Here is a 20,940-nt window from a genome sequence, read left to right on the forward strand (position 1 = left end):
CTGTTCATGGAACTGGGAGCCAAACTAAGGGAGCTTTTTTTCAAACCCCATCCCACACCCAATTTCTTGCCTGTCCCTGGGGATTCGAGGAACCTGCTGAGGCAGATGTGTTGGGGGAACTTTGATCAATCCCTTCCTCAACTGGGTCTGGTAGAAGGTTGGCAAAGGGATCTGGGATCTGCGCTTTGCATCTGAGGTTAAATTTGAAATGCCTTATTTATTGGTTAATTTCTTTTCCAACTCCTCCTTTGTTCCTGTTAGTTTGGGTGTGGCGTGCACATGTGAATGGCCAATAGCGTCTTGATGTGCGCCTGCCCATAAATGGATTAGTATGTATAGAAAGAGCCCCGGAACTAAGAAGCTACTTGAAAGGACTAAGGGACATGGGCGATCCCACTGCTGGTGCCCTCACCTGTTGTAGACATCCGGTAGTCAAGGTATGAGTGTGAGAACGGTTGGGGAGGGGTTGGATGTGGGGGGAAATGACTTGAACTCAGCAGTAAATGGCTATAATTATATTTTTAAATATTTGAATATGGAATCTGTTTGAATTAGAAAAATTATAAATGAAATATTTTTTAAAAATCTGAAACACCCTGCAGAATTCTGTCAAGTGGCTGAAGATAAATATAAATCTGTGTGTAATTTGGAGATTTTCTTTGGTCAAAGGATAAACTGGACGGAGCCCTTCGAAATTAGAAATGCAAAACCTGCCATTATTTTGGTGATCTGACCAGATCTTGACAATCCCTTTTAGACTCAGCCCCTCCCAAGATTCTGGTAGGATGCGACTGAACGGGGCCGGCGAGCTTCAGCAATGCTACGGTGCACTGCTCGAACACAGGCGTGGCAAAAAGAAACACAAGACCAACTCGTGAACATGCAGTGGGTGCAGCATACGGGAGAGAACAGCACGGCAGACAAACACAGCACTTCAAACCAAGAGGGACACACACTGCGGCTCGCATCGCGCGAGTCGCAAACTTACATTCATCCAGAATTTTTGCTTTACTCCCAGAATCACCAATTGAGAGAGTAAATAATACAGGATAATAAAAGAGAGAGGGAGAAAAAAAGACACAGTTTAAGTTTGTAGAAAGTTTCCGCCCCTCTCACACACTTACATGAAGTAAGGCCTGGATCCTTTTATAGCATTAAGCTCATGCTGATTACTGCTGATATACTGAGAAGGATTCTCACTTTTTTTGCACTCTCCTCCTTATTCATATAGAATGAGAAATCAAATAGAACATGCATTTGGTTGCAAAAAGCACCATACTTACGCCCCCCACCACCCCCGCCCCCACCCATTTGTCACTTCAGTTCCTCAAATCCTGTCCTATCTGATCTGCCTTTCCAAAACATTCATTTTCAATGTTTTCATTGATTGATTCATTCACAATCCCATGCCGACCCCCCCCCCCCCCACAACCCCTCCCCAAAACCCAATCCTCTTTCTCAGTGGCTGAGAAGTTGACACAGAATTTGCTTAAGTGGCTGAGCATAAAGGATTTAGAACATAAAAAAAATTGTTCACTCAGTTGTCTTGTAAATAATTAACATCATTCATCAGAAAATTACGCACCACACCGCTACATCTCGGTCAATTGTCTGAACAGTCCTTGTGTCAAATGAAGTATGACACAGCAATAAATCCCCTTCTTTGTAAATGAGAATAAATTGAAAAGCAAATTAATCCCAACAGATTGTTTTGCACATCAGAGACGTCTACATTTAAACCACAATTTTTTTCCCCTTCCAATAGACTCCAATAAATTGGCTGCCCCTCTGAATGCTGTGCCTTTGAATATTGATGAATCTGGTGCAAACATTCGGAGGGACGGTTCTGGATATGATACTGTTGCTATAGCACCAAATCACATCTAATTGGACAGTGATTTGTAAGTCTTACTCATGGATGTCAATAGATGAATCAAATGCAAGATGGAAGGACGCCATACTGATACAGCATTGTTCTCAGAGAGGACGGATGGTGGGAGCTCCTGCCTGTGTCTTAATTGTGCTGTCTGGCACACAACGATCTTCCCTTCACTCTGTGCTTCACACTTCAACCAACTTGCTCATCTCTAAAAGTCTCCATAACTGGTACATCAGATTACTGAGTGCCACCACTCTCCTGTTGTCTGCTCAATACTCTCTGATAGCTGAGGCCACTGCTAACAGGAAGGGCAACTGCTTGTTATATTTTATTCCAACCAGACTTGCCACAGTGAAGTGAATCATTCATCAACATTAACATTGCTCTGTCAACACCAAAATGAATACAAGTTTTATGGAATAAAGGGGCACATTGAAGAGAATATATTTTGGGTTTTGGTTGACATTGCTAGGAGACTCTCTGATTGGATGGAAAGGCCAGCGTTTGATGCCTACAAAGTACAATGCTGTGCTTTTAATTCTGCTGCAGAATTGCCCAAGGACATCCAGATGGGTTTAAAAGGGTTGTCCACTCCCATCAACTTACCCTTTCTTCTTTCCTGTGGGCATGAATCTCGTAGCTCTCCAAAATGACTGAATATCTGGTTTTATTATGGACATTTGGAGAGCAAGTGGCACAGTTAGTGGAGCTACAGGCTCGTTCGTTTAGGGACCCACATTCAATCCTGATGTCTCTGTGGAGAGTGCCTGTTTTCACGTTTCCCCTGGGTGCTCCAGTTTCCTCCCACATCACAAAGACATGTGAGTTGAGAGGCTAATTGGCCACTGGGTGTCAGAAAGTGGGAGGACTTGATGGGAATGTGCACGGAATGGCATGGGATTGGAGTCAAAGGGGGTTTGATGGTTGGTGTGGTCTGGGAGAGTCAAAATCCTGTTTCCATGCTGTGAATGTTTCACTGATGGCTCCATAGGTGTCACTTCCTAATCTGAGCAGATGTGATGTTCAGATTCAGTGGTTGATGTGCGAAGATCAGACTGGTAAACCTGGGGGATGGCCTTTGCCCCCCCCCCCAGGTCTGGGAACCATGAAGGCTTGCAGCCGTCATTAGTTAGTTCTGTATCAACATGACATGCTGTCAGGGGTGAAGGTGTTTCGTGGGTTGACCCTTTCAACTTCAAGTTGTGCAACTAGGTTTTCAAACTGTGGCCCGCAAAGCTGTGAAGAGAGCACGTGAAAGGTTGATGGTATGTAGTGATGGCAAATGGGCAATGAGAACAAACGGTCGTCTATGTCACGAATGGGATCGAAGGTCTGCTAAAATAAATTCGAGGAGGATAAGAGTGGATCAATTCAATGCTAAACAAGTACAGAGAGTACTTGGACAAGTAAATTGGACGGATACATGGGATCGGAGGGGTTTCAGGGAATATAGGCCAAATGCAGGCAAGTTAGTATGGGTGAGACATTTTTGTCGACGTGGGAAAATTGGGCTTAAGAGCCTGTGTGACTTGATGACAAAGACAAAAAGAGATAGGTAGAGATAATAAAAAAATATTGGATTGTCAAATGAAACAAAAGCAGAAGTTCAAAGAAAATACATTTTGACTGATTGATTGCATACTTTCTTTATTCTTTTGGTATGAGAGATTGTTCATTATTATCTTGTAATTAAATGGTGCTCATTTCCTGGCTTAACCTTTTTTTTTGCAGTGAGTTTCATGGGCAACTAACAAAGCTCCATGAAAATCCCAGTGAAGGTTCAGAGCAATTGTAAGAGTGGACCATTGCAAACTGGCTTGCACCTTGAGCAGGTTCACATTTCACGGGCACGCTCTGCCACTGCTGTGGAGCCGGGACCAACTTGCAGATTGTGCTGCTATGGCACGGGATTCTTTTCAGCAATGGAGTTAAACAGGAAGGTCTGCAGGTACTGGGGCCGAGTGCAATACACAAACATTCTGGAGAACCTCAGCAGGTCACGCAGAATCCACAGGAAGTAAAGGGTAACCAATGATTGTGTATTCCACTTCTTCCCAGCAAAGTTCTGCCTCAAAGCTCTTCTGTTTAGCATGCTTGCATTACCTACTCTTGGCCACCTTGGGAGCCAAATTGCAGATGAAATGGGTTTCACTCACGATCAAGGGGAACTTCCAGTGCACCACCCAGACAGCTCAGGAGGAGAATAAGTGCAGCGCTACGGCATCCTCGACTTGACTTCATTCCCAGCATTATCCAGACCCGGAGCTCAGGGCTGCTAGAATACAAGCCCCCCTGGACACTGGAATCTGCAAAAAGGTACAAGAGAAGAAGAATGAAATTACAATCAGCAAAACATTTTGGCTGGCATCAGACTGCATGAAAGTACAATCAATAGAAACACACACTCAACAACATTGTAATAGAAAGAAACGGAGTCAACTTTCCAGGTTAACAAAAGTACAAAAGTGATTCAACAGGTCATATAACCAACATTTCAGAGCTCAGCCCTCCTTCCCCTTGCTTGGGAAACTCTTACCTGTGAGTCCGGATGAAGGGTGTTGGACCTGAAATGCTCATTCTGTTTCTCTTCCCACAGATGCAGCCCAGCGTGCTGAGAATTTCCAGCATTTTCTGCTTTTACTTTGAATTTCCCTCCTAATGGGCTGATAGACTAGAGAGTGCAATTACCCATGGCTGATCTCAGTGCAGCTCCTGCTGGATTGGTTCAGCTGGGCTGGTGTGGCATGATGTGGCACCGTGGTTTAGTCAGTGTCCTCATCATCTCGCGCCATCTCCTGCAACTCATCTGCTGCCAGCTCAGCCTCCACGGGGCGGCTGCAGCTTTGTGGCTTCATTCTGCATTTGTTGGCCACTGTATAGCAGCTTAACCTTGGCCTCTTCTCAGGAATGGTTCACTGATATTGGATGGCTTCCTCTTCACACTGAGAGTGGTCAGAGTGTGGAATGAGCTGCCATCTAAAGTGGAGAATGTGGGCTCGATTTCAACATTTAAGGAAGGTTTGGATAGGTAGAAGAATGGGAAGGGGTGGAGCACTATGGTCTGGGTGCAGGTCAATGGGATGAGGCAGAATAATAAACAAAGGTACTGGAGAGACTCAGCAGGCCATGCAACATCCATAGGAAGTACAGGGTAACCTGATGAAGGGTCCAACACTTTACTCTCTATGGATGCTGTGTGACCGGCTGTGTTTCTCAAGCACATTTGCGTACTGTATTCAACCCCAGCATCTGCAGACTTTCTTGTTTAACTCTCGGCAGAATAATAGTTCAGCAGTTATTAGATGGGCCAAAGGGCCTGCTTCTGTGTGGCAGAGTTCTATGGCCAAGTCTAAAAAAACCCACATCATCTGAAGCAAATCACATTTGCTTGCTTCCAAGGGTGGCCACCTGGTGTTTGGAATTGATCGTGCAGATTGTGGACAAGGAAATGTCCTGGAGGATCTGCTTAATGTTTGCTTCTCAGTCTTAACGGATTAAATGTGTGCAGGCTGATAATCCAGTGTGAAATCACAGGAGCACTGAACCATCAGAATTGAATTTTGAAACATTTTTGAGTCCTTTTCAGAAGAGACAACACTGCAAAGTGAACTTCCATCCAATCAGCACACGGGAGGAAACCAGGCGAAACTGACAAGTTAACTGGGAAAACGTGACCACTCCACACAGACCACACTGGAGCTGGGGTTGAATCATTTCACTGGCGACATAGAAAATAGTTGTAGGAGAAGGCCATTTGGCCCTTCAAGCCTACACCACACATTCATTTTGATCATGGCTGGCCATCTACTCACTACCCAGTACCTGCCTTCTCCCATACCCCTGATCTCCTTAGCCAAACGGGTCAAATCTAACTCCCTCTTAAATATAGATAAGGAACTGGTTTCAACTACTTCCTGTGGCAAAGAATTCCACAGATTCACCACTCTCTGAGAGAAGAAAAAATTCTTAGACTTCCCCCTTATCCTTAAACTATGACTCCCTGGTTCTGGTTTTCCCCAACTACGGGAACAACCTTCCTTCATTTAGCCTGTCCAGTCCCTTAAGAATTTTATACGTTTCTATAAGATCCCCTTTCCCCAATCTTCTAAATTCTAAAAATGGGCACGTCCATTTTCTGATCAAGCTTGGCATCCTGACATCTTGGCACATTTTGATAATGAGTGGAGAACAGGCACCACCTGATGTTGCCACATCCCCTGCTAAAGGGGCAGCTGGGTCAGCCCAGTGGTTCGTGCAATGCTAATTAATACAGCACCAGTAAGGAGTAAGGAGTAAGGTCTGTAAGGAGTTTGAACGTTCTCCCCATGACCTGTGTGAGTTTACTCCGGGTGCTCCAGTTTCCCCCCCACCCTCCAAAACAGAGGTTAGTTGGATGTAATTGAATGGCATGGGTTTCATGGGCCAGAGGGCCTTCTATCGTACAGTATCATTAAAATGTAAAAAAATGACAAGTTAGATGCCTGTGCTTTAACATCACAGGCAAGTCCTGACACCTGAACTGAACTGATAAAGGTATCTGGGAATAAAAAGCTGCCACAGATAAGCCACACAAGAGTTCTCTTCATTGATTTCTTGGAAATTAAAGAGGAAACAACCTGCTGCAAGCCAAAACGGTTGATAAATAGAACCATGCATCATTGGAGCTGACATTATACAGGTAAAGTGTGCAATTCAGGTTTTAAATAGAACAAGTCTCCAATTTTTTTTACTGTTTGTTCTTCAGACATAACCAATTATTTTGCAATGTTCTGACATATTTGCATGAATTTTGTCACTGCTCAGTGTTTCCACAGACTAAAGAGAGGATTCAATGTCAATGCAGTGTTCAATTTGATCTCCTGCCGCTAACTTGTTTCGACCACCTGGCAGCAGACTATATTTATCCCACAAACATGCTGGAGAATCTCAGCAGCGTCCATAAACGTTTCAGGCCTGATCCCTTTGTCAGGTACAACTGAGCCCAGCGTCTGTTTAACTATATTTATCCCATATCTGTTGTTTCCTCACTGTTTGGTGGGGGTTGGAGTGGGGTGGGGTGGGGTGGGGGGGGGAGCAATTTAAGTACTTTTCAATTTAAAAAAAAACAGATTTTTTTTGTTAAGTACAGTGATTTCATGAGATGTGGTGGGATTCTGTGTGAAACAGTGAGACGCAGGGGAGGAATCAAAGGGAGATGGGCATATACTTTTGAAAAGAGGCATAAAATCAAACAAAGCAATTATATTAGATTTTTTCCATTACCTGATTTGCGTTAATGTATGCTGCTGTCATACAGTCCATTTAGAAGCTGCATAGGGACTAGCTTTTGCAAATAATTTACAGTACAGGGAACTCAACAAAAATCTCATTGCATTGAAGTGTAACAACCTCACTGAAAGTCTGAGACAAGATAGAATGAATTTATATCAGAACATAAAACCATAGTTTGTTCCTAAGTATAAACTCTGATGATGTTCTGGCTTGATGGGGGTATTCCAGTAGGAGACTCCTCAACCAGAATTACTCTCCCCAATCCCTAGGTCAGTGCTTCTCAACCTTTTTCTTCCCACTCACAGACCACTTAAAGCAATCCCTATCCCATCAGTGCTCTGTGATTAGTAAGGGATTGCTTAAGGAGGTCTGTGAGTGGGAAGGGAAGGTTGAGAATCATTGCTCTAGACTCAATTGTTACTGAAATATTTTGCTTGAGAAAAATGGTCATTGGCCCATTTCCTTTGGAGTTCTGAAACCGTGCACATAACAAGTCAATGAGGGATGATTACAACAGTGGTTTTCAAACTTTTTCTTTCCACTCACTAATCACAGAGCACCTGTGGCATAGGGATTACTTAAAGTGGTATGTGAGTGGAGTCACATACTCCACTGAGGTCCTCCATCAGCCAGCTCCCCACCATGACTACCAGCCCCCCCACATCTCCATCGGGCACACAAAACTCAAAACGGTCAACCAGTTTACCTATCTCGGCTGCACCATTTCATCAGATGCAAGGATCGACAATGAGATAGACAACAGACTCGCCAAGGCAAATAGCGCCTTTGGAAGACTACACAAAAGAGTCTGGAAAAACAACCAACTGAAAAACCTCACAAAGATAAGCGTATACAGAGCCGTTGTCATACCCACACTCCTGTTCAGCTCCGAATCATGGGTCCTCTACCGGCACCACCTACGGCTCCTAGAACGCTTCCACCAGCGTTGTCTCCGCTCCATCCTCAACATCCATTGGAGTGCTTTCATCCCTAACGTCGAAGTACTCGAGATGGCAGAGGTCGACAGCATCGAGTCCACACTGCTGAAGATCCAGCTGCGCTGGATGGGTCACGTCTCCAGAATGGAGGACCATGGCCTTCCCAAGATCGTGTTATATGGCAAGCTCTCCACTGGCCACCGTGACAGAGGTGCACCAAAGAAAAGGTACAAGGACTGCCTAAAGAAATCTCTTGGTGCCTGCCACATTGACCACCGCCAGTGGGCTGATAACGCCTCAAACCGTGCATCTTGGCGCCTCACAGTTTGGCGGGCAGCAACCTCCTTTGAAGAAGACTGCAGAGCCCACCTCACTGACAAAAGACAAAGGAGGAAAAACCCAACACCCAACCCCAACCAACCAATTTTCCCCTGCAGCCGCTGCAACCGTGTCTGCCTGTCCCGCATCGGACTTGTCAGCCACAAACGAGCCTGCAGCTGACGTGGACTTTTTACCCCCTCCATAAATCTTCGTCCACAAAGCCAAGCCAAAGAAAAAAGATGTGAGTGGAAAGAAAAAAAGGTTGAGAAGACAGCAAGTTGCCCTGAGGTGCCAATAAGGTTTTAAACATAACAATTGTAGCAGCACGACAACACGACCCGACAACCGAACTGGTGCCAGCAGCAGCGGGTAAGTCCGAAGCCAACGGCATCCAGAGAGACAGTCAGTGCGGGACAAAGCCATGGCCTGGAAGATGACGTGACTTCCACCACCCTGGGGCGCCAAGGACTCTGGGACCAGGCAGGCCTCTTCAAGCCAGTAAAGCAAATACTCCAGAACTCTGCAAGACTCAGTGTGTTGCTTTCAGTTTAGAGGCTTAGAAGCCACACCATGATACATTTTGAGTAATATTTCACTTTGCTTCATTGTAGCTGTCCATTAAGTGATACAGTTCAGTTTAACCCTGTCTATTTTTTTAAAATTGTTAATTGACAACAGAAAAAACATAACACGATGGTTAAGGCCTATAATTCCATAATCAAGTTTTCAAATGACACCACGGGAATTGGCCTGATCAGAGAGGATGATGAGATAGTTGGCTATAGGGACCAGGTTCAGCACATGGCTGTGTGGTGTGCCGACAACAACTTGGCACTTAACATTCAGAAGACCAAGGAGATCATTGTGGACTTCAGGCATACTGGAAGCAACACTCATGCCCCTATTTACATCAATGGAGCTGTGGTGGAACGTGTACCAAGCTTCAAATTTCTTGGTGCCCACATTTCCATTGATCTCACCTGGTCCCTGAACTACTCCATTCTGATCAAAAAGGCATGAAGAAAGTACACCTCTGTCCCAGGATATTGATGCATTTTCACTGCTATACCTTTAAGACCATACTCACCCATGGCACCTCTGTGGTGTGGCAATTGTCTTGTATCAGACTATAAAGCACTTCAGCAGGTGGTGAAAACTGCCCAGCAGATTATCGGCATTCAATTGCCCACCATTGAGAACATCTATCAGGAATGTTGTCTGGGCAGGGAGAAGAGCATCATCAAGGATGTATCACACCCAAACTATGGACTTTTTACCCTTCTCTCATCTAGTAGGCACTGCAGGAACCTCTGCTCTAGAACCAGCTGCCTTAAGAGGAACATTTTTCCCCCCTGCTGAGCCTTAAATCCCAGCACTGAATGGTCTTGCACTCACATTGAACTGTCAGTACTTTTATCATTGTTTGCTTGCTGAATGCACTTGTTTTTAATTGTAGTTATTTGTATGCAGCACTATTTTTTAACTTCTGGTTAGATACTAATTGTATTTCATTGGATTTGTATTGTACTTGGCACAATGACAATAAAGTTTAATCTAATCTAATCTATGGGATGCCGGGAATAGGGGGATTGAGTTCAGGAGGAGAGAGGTCATGTTGCAACTCTACAAATCGCTAGTGAGACGACACATACCATTGTGTTCCTTTCTGGTCACCTCGTTATAGGAAAGGATGTGGAAGCTATGGAGAGGGAACAGAAGAAATTTAGCAGATATTTCCTAGACTGAAATTAAGTCTTATGAGTCAAGGTTAGCAGAGCTGAGACTTTTCTCTTTAGAATGTAGGAGGAGATTTAATAATTGTCGACAAGATTATGAGAGGCACAGATAGGGTGGACAGCCAGCCCCTGTTTCCCAGGACAAAAATAGCAAACACCAGAGGACATATGTCCTAAGTGAAGGGAAGGAAGTTTAGGGGAGACATCAGGGGTGTTATTTTTACAAAGAGAGTTGTGGGGGCCTGGAATATCTCGCCGGGGGTGAAAGCTGAAACTTTGGGGGACATTTAATAGACACTTATGCACATGGATGAAAGAAAAATAGAGGGTTACAGAGTAGGGAGGGATTAGTACGTTTTAAGGAACATTGAGGGTTGAAGGAACTGTACTGTGATTTAGTGTTCTATAACCTACAATCTAATTTATCCATGAAAATTATAAACTGCAATAAAACCACGTTGTGTGGAATTTTATAACAGGTTTCATCTTAGTTCATGCACAATGACTGGGGCAGTAGGTCGTTGGTTTGTGTCACCTCACTCAGTGGTAGTGAGGAAACTTCACAAGATATTGTATTCCTATTCAGGCCTGTCGTATGGTTACCACCACCCCTATCCTACTCATGTACTTCTTCCCCACACAAAGACTTTCCGATAGCCTCTCACCCCACTCCCTCTTCTAGTGTGAATCGAGATGTATACAAAGTTATGAAAGGTATAGATCGAGTCAGTGCAAGCAGGCTATTTCCATTGAGGTTGGGTGAGACAAGAATGAGAGGACATGGGTCATAGCTAAAAGGGAAAGTGCTTAAAGGGAACTTCCTGCAGAGAGCTGTGAGAGTGTGGAATGAACATTAAATGTGGGCTCAATTCTCAGATTGAAAAAACATTCCGATAGTTACGTGGATGGAAGGGGTATGGAGGGCTATGGTCTGGGTACATGACAATGGGACTAGGCAGAATAATAGTTTGGCACAGACTAGATGGGCCAAAGGGGCCTGGTTCTGTGCTGTAGAGTTCTATGATCCTACGGTTCTAAGAAACCATAACATTGATAGTTTTAAATACTCAGAATAGGCCAAAACTTTCTTGATTTTTTTCTAAGTCACTCACTTAATAGCTGGAACCTGTTCAACTGTTAATCTGTGTTTTTTGAGAATGGGGTTGTGAATTTTAATTCTTCAATTCTGGTCCTGAATTCCAACATATTGCATCTGATCTCTTTTTAACTCTTGTCTTCCTGGTCCCCTTCCATATGCTGGTTTATTAAACATTGATCACCTCTCTCATGTTTGTAAAGTCAATGTGGATTGACAATCATTTTTAAAAATTGAAAATGTTTCACCTGTGACTGATCCAAATTGTTCACGAGTATCTAATCTTGCTGGTCTGTTCCTGATCGAGCATTCTCACACCCAGCTGTGCCCTTATTTTAGTTTGAAGTTTTCTAGTTTGGACTCTCTTGTCATCTTCCCTCAATGTGAATGAGTTGTGTGATATTTCATGTGTTGATTTCTTTCATCCTATATTGAACATCCAACCATAACAGAGGCCATGCTTTCACTGTTTTCGCCACCATGTCTTGATAATTCCAGTCTACTTTTGGACAGTTTACTTCAACCCCTAATCAAACATCACACCACAATTGACCAAGCATCAGAGATTGGCAGGATAACAAAGTTACAAATTGGTTTCAGTTCCAACGTGTTCATATAGCATGAAAAGATCCCTCAGCCCAATGGGTCCACACCAAGCAGTAAGTGGCCAATTACATCAATTGAGATTCAGCAACAGGGAGCCTCTATGTTCATGCAATCACTAAGAAGACTCTCCAGAGGCTATACTTTGTGAAGTGTCTGAGGAGATTCCATATGTCACCAAAGACTCTCATAAATTTCTACAGGTGTACCGAGGAGAGCATTCTGCCTGGTTGCATCACTGGCTGGTACGACAGTGCCAACTCTCAGGACAAGAATAAACTCCAGGGGGTTGTTAACTCGGCCTGCGACATCACAGGCACCAGACTTCACTCCATCGAGGATGCCTACATGAGGCGGTGTCTTAAAAAAGCAGCCTCTATCCTCAAAGACCCCCATCACCCAGGCCAGGCCCTCTTCACCCTGCTACCATTGGGGAAAATGTACAGGAATCTAAAGACAAGCACTCAACAGCACAAGGACAACTTCTTCCCTGCTGCCATCAGATTCCTGAATAATCAATGAACCGAAGACACGGCCTCACTTTTCATGCACTGTTATTTTTATTTTTTATAGTAATGTTGTAAGATGGTTATAATATGAAATGTTTGCTCTATGATGCTACCGCAAAATCCGAATTTCATGACTTCTTCGTGACAATAAATTCTGATTCTGACCGGTGAAAACCTATGTCGACATGAGGAAAACATACAAACTCCTTACAAACAGCGGCCGATTGGAACCCGGGTTGTGGCCGCTGTAATAGCATTATGTTAACCATTACGCTCATGTGGCCAATCCAACCACATACCTTTGGACAGGGTAAAACACAAAATTCTGTGGGCATTGTGGTTGAAGTAAAAACACACAACGCTAGAGAGACTCAGCAGGTCAGACAGTGTCCTTTATGTAGCAAACGCAGAGTTACATAACTGACGTTTTGGGCTTGAGCCCTTCATCAAAGTATGGGTGGGAGGGCAGGAGATGATAGATGGAGAAGGGAGGGAGGGCACAAGCAGCGCTGAGGGGAAGGGGGGTTTTGAAAGGCAGGGCTGTGTAGGTGAAAGAAATGGAAAGACAGGAAATGAGGGAGGGGAAAGAAAAGGTGAGCAGGTTTGGTGGAAAGCAGCGTTCACGCCATCTGGCTGGAGGGCACCCAATCTGCAGGTGGACAGGGTGGGACAGTACATAAGGCCATGGACAGGCATGTGAGCGTGGGGATGTGACCCAGAATTGAAGTAGTTGGCCACTGGGAGGTCGCTGCGGTTGCGAACGGAGAGGCGGTGCTAAGCGAAATGATCTCCCAGTCTGTGACTGGTCTCTCCGATGTAGTCAATGGCACAAAGAGTGCACCGAATGCAGTAAAAAAGTCTTTTGGAGGTACAGGTGAAGTGTGGCTTAACATGGAAGGCCTTTGGAAAGTTGGACAAAATTTGAGCACTCAGGGAAAACCATGCAGTCCCAAGGAGAACATGGAGACAGCATTGAGGTCAGGATGGAACCCTGGTCCCTGCAGCTGTGAGGAAGCAGCTGTATTTGCTGTGTTATTGAACAGGTAAACATTACAGCTAATTGTGATGCACCATCCAAATGGATTCCAGTAATAAAGTAACACCATCAAATTCGAAAAATTTCCAGCCACCCCAATGACTCATCTGAAGAGCTAAACATTCCTGAGTTTGGTTCAAAAGGAAGAAGTGGTAGAGAGGGTCAGAGAGAGAAATCTTGAATTTCAAGCTCAAACCATGCACCGACTCAAATTCAGAATTATCAACAAGTGAACTAATGGAACACAACGGTCTCAGGAGATATAGACTAGAGAAAGGGGAATGGAAAGCTTTGACACAATGTGGAGAGTCTTTAAGCTCCGTATATTTCTGATTTGGAGCACACGTGAGCAGAAGTAGGAGGGGGCAAAAACTTCTTCCTGCATGTGGAGGGTGGATGAGCTTGTTAATGGTAAGCAGGTAGCGGCGGGTGCCCAGGAGTGCACTGAAACGGGCGTCCAATGATCACGCAGATACGGACGAGAGTCTCGGCAGCCCTTGAGCTGAAGCAGGATGCTGAATGAAGTCAAACTTGATAAAAACTGACACTTGTGATCAAGTTCTTTGCGAAGGATGGTCCCAGCTTTCATCTCACTTGTAATCATGACTGAAAGCAATCAATCAGCAGCTAACTTGATGCAAAGTAGGATCACTCTTTGCCTGATAGCAATTAAATAATTCCACAATTGAAGGAAGGATTCGCTGCACTTATTGCCCGTTCTTCAACTCTGTCAATTAATTTCACTCTGCAATTAAACACACCACACAGAGCAACCAAGGAATCCAATTCATTTAATATCCAGAATTTGTTCGCCAAGCGATCTGTTGCTTTGTTAATGGGATTGTAGGTTTTGCCTCTTTGGGACTGCATTTCGTCAGATCCTGCCAGATCAGTATTTAACTCCATCTTGCAGCCCCACTAGTTTATTAAACATTAATTGCCTCACTCATGATTTTTAAAATCGGAGCAATTTGGCACTTTAAACTAAAAAAAAGGAAAAAGCAAATTAGGGACCAATGGCCAGAATCCCATCCCTGCCACCATTCACCACCTCTCCTCCTACCCTCCTCGCAGCGTGGTGGGGAAGCAGGCAGAATGGCGGGGGGGGGGGGGAGAATCTGCCCAGTGATCCACCTACAGCTCGAGTGCACATAAACCCAGGCAGTAGCTGAGAAATTGGACTGCTGCCCTGATGTCGGATCTATGCTTAGCTCCATCTTCTTGTGACATTTTCTGGCCTCTTTCATCACCTTTCCTAAAAAATACATTCACGAGCAGTCCTGAAATTTCCCAGTGACCTGGTGGCAATGGCTTTAGAGGGTGGGGGGTGGTTTGGACCATTGTTCAGGTCTCACTCATCAGGATCACTAGGAAAGGCACTGATCATGGATGATTTCCCAGCACTCACCCATTTCCTGCCAAACTGATTATGAAATTCTGCACAAAATAGCTATAAACTTAACTCGTGGTCCATATTGGGCCTTGGACCCAAAAATGTCAAATCACTCAAAGTGATAGTTGCAAGTAGAGGTACACACAAAATGTAGCCCATTACCGCACTACAGGACTGTCATCAAGACAGCCATCAGGAAGAAGGGACAGGACTGCCAGACGAGGACATAGCTTCTTCCCACAGGCTATGAGATTGATGAAGAGTATCCTGTAACTGAGTAAATCATTCCAAATATTCATTTATATTTATTTTAAATGGAATCTTGATGTATATGTGTGTTTACTATGTGTTGTGTATTGTCTGTTTACAGAAACGCTATTTTTTTCTACTTGTATACAAGCAGTCAGATGATTATAAGCTTGAACCTATCTGCTAATAGTACCGTTATTTGGATCAGGAATAAAACTTCGGCCCATCATCAATCCCAGGTGAAAACAATTACATTTCTTGTCCAGCATTTAACCATGAGCGACTCTCAGAGGTCAGTAGTCATTCTGACATTGCTGTTACAAGCAGCTTGCCATGTGAAAATTGGTTGCAGGAATTCCTGCATTACAACAATGGCTACTCTTTAAAAGTGTGGCTTGAGCTGTCAAGTGCATTGAGGGTTCCTGAGGTGGTGAATGATGAGAGAAGTCCAGTGATACCTTGTCTGTCTGATTCTTTTCAGCAGACAATGATTGTTAAGCACTTCCCTTCGATAGAGATGCCTTCATCAAATTCTGGTCTGCAGGTTCAGTTTATGTTATTTGGCTTTGCTCAGAAGTGATTAGATTTGCTTAATCCTTTCCTTAACTTTCTTTGTAAGTGAACACTTTTTTATCTGCAGATTTTTATTCCGATTATTGGCCTTTCACCAATCAACACAGTTATCTGACTGGTGTCTGTCACCTTGGAGGATTGCTGTGTGAAATTGTATGGGAGAATGGGAGGCAGAATCCAGACCCTATCATATCTAGTTTTATAATTGTTTATTTTGCCTTTACTTAAGAAAGGTTAGTCACAGTGTCAGGCCACGCCATATTACACTGTGGCCAGTGAAGTCATTGTTGATGTTCTTATAATACAGGGAACACTGAAGCATTCTTAACAACATAGCTAGTGGATTGCTCTGGTTGCGGGAAATCTGGAACACCGTTCTTGTCCCAGAAGTCTACACCTGCAAAAGGTGCATCCAGCTGCAGCTCCTTACAAACCGAGTTAAAGGAACTGGAGCAGGAGTTGGATGAACTGCGGATCTTGAGGGAGGCAGAGGTAGTTGTAGACAAGAGTTTCAGGGAGGCAGGTAGCTGGGTGACTGTCAGGAGAGGGGAAGGTGAAGAGGCAGACAGGACAGAGAACCCCTGCGGCCGTTCCTATCAACAATAAGCCCACCAGGGGATTGGCGGTTTTGGATTGGTTGATGTGTAATGAACCTGAGGTGATTAAGGAAATAAAGGTAATGGAACTCTTAGGAAGAAGTGATCATAACATGATCGAGTTCAGTTTCAAATTTGAACAGGAAAAGCTGATATCAGGTGTATCAATATTTCAGTGGAAGAAAGAGAGAGGAACTGGCCCAAGTTTGAATGGAAAAGTAAGCTAGCACAACAGAGCAGAATTGATATTTCTGCAGGAAATAAAGAAAGTGCAGGATAAATATATTCAAGGAAAAAATAAAATTATGAATGGAAAAATGGCACAAATGTGGCTAACAAGAGATTCAAATAAAAGCAAAAGAGAGCCCATATAAGGAAGCAAAAATTAGTGGAAAAACAGGTCTGGGAAACTTACAAAAAGAGACAAAGAAAGAAAAGACGAATTATGAAAGGAAGTTGCCAAGTAACATACAAAAGGATACTAAGTATTTTTTTTAATGTACAAAAAGAGAGAGATGGGTAGATAGAGGACTGATTGAAAATGATGCTGGAGAAATTCTAATGGATAACAAAGAGATGGAAGAGGAACTAAATGAGTATTTTGCATCAGTCTTCACTGAGGAAGATAATAGCAATGTACCTGATAGTCAGAGGTCTCAGGGAATAGAACTAAGTACAGTCAGGATTACTCGAGAGATCGTGTTTAGTAAGCTTAATGGATGAAAGATAGATGAGTCTCTTGGGCCAGATGAGATTCATCCACAGGTTCTGAAGGAGGTGACTTTATGAATCAACTGGATGCAGCCCTCAAGCCAGAGCACTGATAATCAACCAGTCTGCCCTGAGGGCCAGAGAAATTTTCAACCACTGGATTGCTTGTTTTGATTACTACATGGCTCGAAACAACGTGCTCGATGAGACGAACTCCTGAAAAATGCTATTTTTGTGATAATAGCCGGCACTCCAGACAGAAGTGCCCGGTTCGATTTGCTACCTGCAGCTATTGTGGGAAACTTGGCCACTTTGCTAAAGCGTGTAAGGCGAAAAGTATTCCCACTGATAAGAAGAAGAGGAGAAGCTGGATGCTTTAGTCAACAGGATTGACTCCAGTTACATCCGACGGAGGGTGCTGGAGACGGAGCTCTTAAACTACGACTGGGCAGTCACTCTAGCCAAAACACTGAGAAGTGCCATGGCTTCCAGGTAAATGCTAGAAACCGAAAAGGAAACATCCAGGAGTGCTGGAACCCCAAAGGAAAGAAAAAGACGATGTGGTCAAACAATAATCATGGCATTTATTAGAAGAAACTCACGGTACAATAATGAAACACTGTTGCAGGAAACAGTATATGAACAGTATATGTGGCAGAAATCTGAATATGATGCATATACAGTTATATCCAAGGGGGGTGTCCTTAACAGTAGAGATAATGCACAGCCAATGTTAATACAGCAAGGCTTGCCAGAGGTGGGGAGACAGGCAGCTTGGCAGACATTCACCACAGGAGGCATTGGAATTGATTTTACAGAAATCAATAGACTATGGTGTGGTTCCGGAGGATTGGAAGGTCGCAAATGTAGTTCTGCTGTTTAAGAAAGGAGAGAGGCAGAAAAAAGGAAATTATAAGCCTATTAGTCTGAAGTCAGTAGTTGGAAAATTATTGGAGTCGATCCTCAAGGACGAAGTTCGGAAATACCTCGAGGTGCATGATCTGATAAGTCCAGGCCATGAAGGAAAGATCCTGCCTGACCAACCCAATGGAATTCTTTGAGGAAATCTCATGTAGGACGGTCAAGGGAGAGGCTGTGGATGTTGTGCATTTGGATTTTCAAAAGTACAAGGTGCCGCATAAGAGGCTGTTTAATAAGAGGAGAGACCATGGAATTACAGGAAAGAAACTAGATTGGGTGGCGCATTGGCTGATGGGCAGAAAGCAAAGGGTGGGAATAAAGGGACTGTGCTCCGGTTGGTCGCCGGTTACTAGTGGTGTTCGTCAGGGGTTGGTGTTGGGGCTGCTTCTTTTCACAATGTATATTGATGATTTAGATTATGGATTAAATGGTTTTATGGCTAAGTTTGCAGATGACACCAAGATAAGTGGTGGAGTGGAAAGTGATGAAGAAACTGATGGGTTTCAGAGAGACTTGGACAGTTGAGGAGAGGGGGAAAAGAAATGGCAGATGAGATACAATGTTGAGAAATGTACGGTTGTACATGTTGGAAGAGGAAATGGGCAGATTATTACTTAGATGGGGAAAAAATTCAAAATTTGGAAGTGCAAAGGGACTTAGGGGTCCTCATACAGGATACCCTAAAGGTTAACCACCAGGTTGGATCAGCAGTAAATAAAGTGAATGCTATATTGGCATTCATTTCAAGAGGAATAGTGTATAAGAGTAAAGAGGTGTTGATGAGGGTCTATGGGGCACTGGTAAGACCTAATTTGGAGAACTGTTTGCAGTTTTGGGTCCCTCATCTTAGAAGGGATGCAATCATGTTGGAGAGAGAGCAGAGAAGATTTACCAGGATGATTTCTGGAATGCACGTTCTAGCATATGAGGAACGTTTAGCGGCTCTTCAACTGTATTCATTGGAACATAGAATGAAGGGATCTCATCCTTTTGAATGAGGAAAGGATTGGACAGAGTGGATGTGAATAAGATGTTTCCCTTGCTGGGTGAATCCACGACGAGAGGGCAGAGTCTTAGAATTAGAAGGTACCCATTTAAATCAGAGAAGAGGAGAAATTTCTTTAGACTAAGGGTTGTGGATTTGTGGAATTTGTTGCCACATACAGATGTGGAAGCCCGATCATTGGGGGAGTTTCAGAAGGAAATTGATAGGTATCTCATTAGTCAGATTATCTAGAGTATGGGGAAAAGGCCAAAATTTGGAACTAGATGTGAGAACATTTCAGCTCAGGCCAGTCTAAGGGGAGTTGTGATCCACCAGGGAGGACAGGTGACCTGTGACAGAGCAGGGATTCCTCAGTGTTCCACTGGAGCATCAAGCGAGATCCTCCAACCATGCAGGGTTCACTCTGTGCTTTTCCAGAAGGTCAGACTCAGTCTTCTTATGATTTCCACTGACTGTGATCTAAACCCAAAATCAAATTTGAAGCCCAAAATGGTCTCCATTACTTTATGGCCAACTTTGCCTCAATTCTTGAACCTCCCCTTGTTGCACTAATCACGGTCTCTCAACAAATTGTCTACACCTTTGCAAAGTCATTCTTTTTGCCCCAAGATATTATGCATCTTTTGTATTTATTGTCTCTTTTTAGTTCAGTTTTTTTTTATATAAAGTACCTGTTCGGCTGCAGAAAGCAAGTATTCTGGTGCTTATGTATATTGTACAATATATATGACAGTTGTATAAATTGGGAAAGGTTTGTTAGAGTAGGTCACATACAAATACTTTAAACAGATCTTATTTGAAATACTGGAGCTCTACTCCATGCTAGACATATCGGCTCCAAAGTTTTTCAAGAGCTTTGAAGAGTGCTCAAGGGACTTCACTAATGGATTGTTGTTTACCAAAGGCAACAGATGAAAGATCTTGTCGGAGCTGCAGATTGTCTGGAAGAGAACTTGTTGTTCTAAGAGGGTCATGTGGTTTTGCAAGCAGAGAGAGTCAAACAAACTTCTCTTAGAGAGAGAGAGAGAGAAAGAGAGAGAGAGAGAGATCAGTTACAGTCAGCAACAGCAGCTGGGACTGGAACAGGACAAGCTGGCAAGCTTGAGGAAAGCCCCATTTGTAAGATGGCCTGGTCAAAGTGCTTGTGGTTCATGCAAGAGGAGAGGACTGGCTGTCTAATGATTCACTTGGAATAAGGGAAACAAAAAGGAACTCTGTGATGACCTGAAAGAAAGAGGTTATCATCAGGAGAACCCTGAAGGGGCAAGTTTCGTCAGCAAGACACTGATGTGACTGATAGAAGTACATCAGTTGTGAATGTCCAGGAACAGCACATCTCTCTCTGAAAACTGACAAGAACCTTCCTGAGCGGTAACCATTTACCTTACAAGCACCAAAGCCTGATGAACTTTAGAAATATGAAATTCTGTGCACACTATAAGAATTGCCTGCAACAAGTGAACTTGAGGTATGAGAAATGAGATTGGAATGTGAACCAAAGAACTTTTCTGAACTTACACACACATTACAAACACGTGTGCTTAGAACTAGAGGGGGTGAAGTTAGGTTAAATAAATCAATAGTGATAAGTTAAAGTTTGAATCTGTTTTCATGTTTAAAGATAATTAAAAACAACTTTTGTTCAAGTAACCATTTGTCTTGGTGAATATCTATTGCTGCTGGGTTTTGGGGTCTCTGGGCTTGTAACATAGTAAACTCATTCTTGTTATCATGAGCACTTTGGCCTAACATACCTGAGAATGTGCTGTTGATGAGGGACCTTGCTTGTTGCTGGTGCCCTCTGTCCTGTCAAGTAGGGAGCAGGCTTCATATTTGGCATAGTTTCAGTATCTTTTTTCATGCTTAAGAGGTTAACATGAGCATGTTAGTCTCCTGCATGTAAATGGATCCCTAAAGAAACAGCCCTGAACCTACCTCGTCCATATGGAGCTGTGAACCTGCAGAGATTTTAACTGCTCTCATTCCCAGGCAGAAACAACAGGTAACACCTTGTAAAGGACACAGTGCTCCAGAAAACAGCAGCGCTCCGCGAGGCAGCTTGTCAAGTCGGAATCAAGAGAGCGCGCGACCATCACGTGGGA

At 43.7% G+C, this 20,940-nt stretch overlaps 1 protein-coding gene across 3 annotated transcripts in view; it reads right to left on the reverse strand.

The window, feature by feature from the left end:
• The window catches only part of nrcama (neuronal cell adhesion molecule a), a 255,963-nt gene that overhangs the window by 129,535 nt on the left and 105,488 nt on the right, over nucleotides 1–20,940 (reverse strand). For all 3 annotated transcript variants that reach the window (XM_069903115.1, XM_069903117.1, XM_069903116.1), the window contains exon 2: nucleotides 4,036–4,185. In XM_069903115.1, the coding sequence (XP_069759216.1) occupies nucleotides 4,036–4,129 (94 nt within the window). In that variant the 5' untranslated portion in view covers nucleotides 4,130–4,185. The remainder of the gene's footprint in view (nucleotides 1–4,035; nucleotides 4,186–20,940) is intronic.

The sequence above is a fragment of the Narcine bancroftii genome, chromosome 11, assembly GCF_036971445.1.
Source record: "Narcine bancroftii isolate sNarBan1 chromosome 11, sNarBan1.hap1, whole genome shotgun sequence".
Lineage (NCBI taxonomy): Eukaryota > Metazoa > Chordata > Chondrichthyes > Torpediniformes > Narcinidae > Narcine > Narcine bancroftii.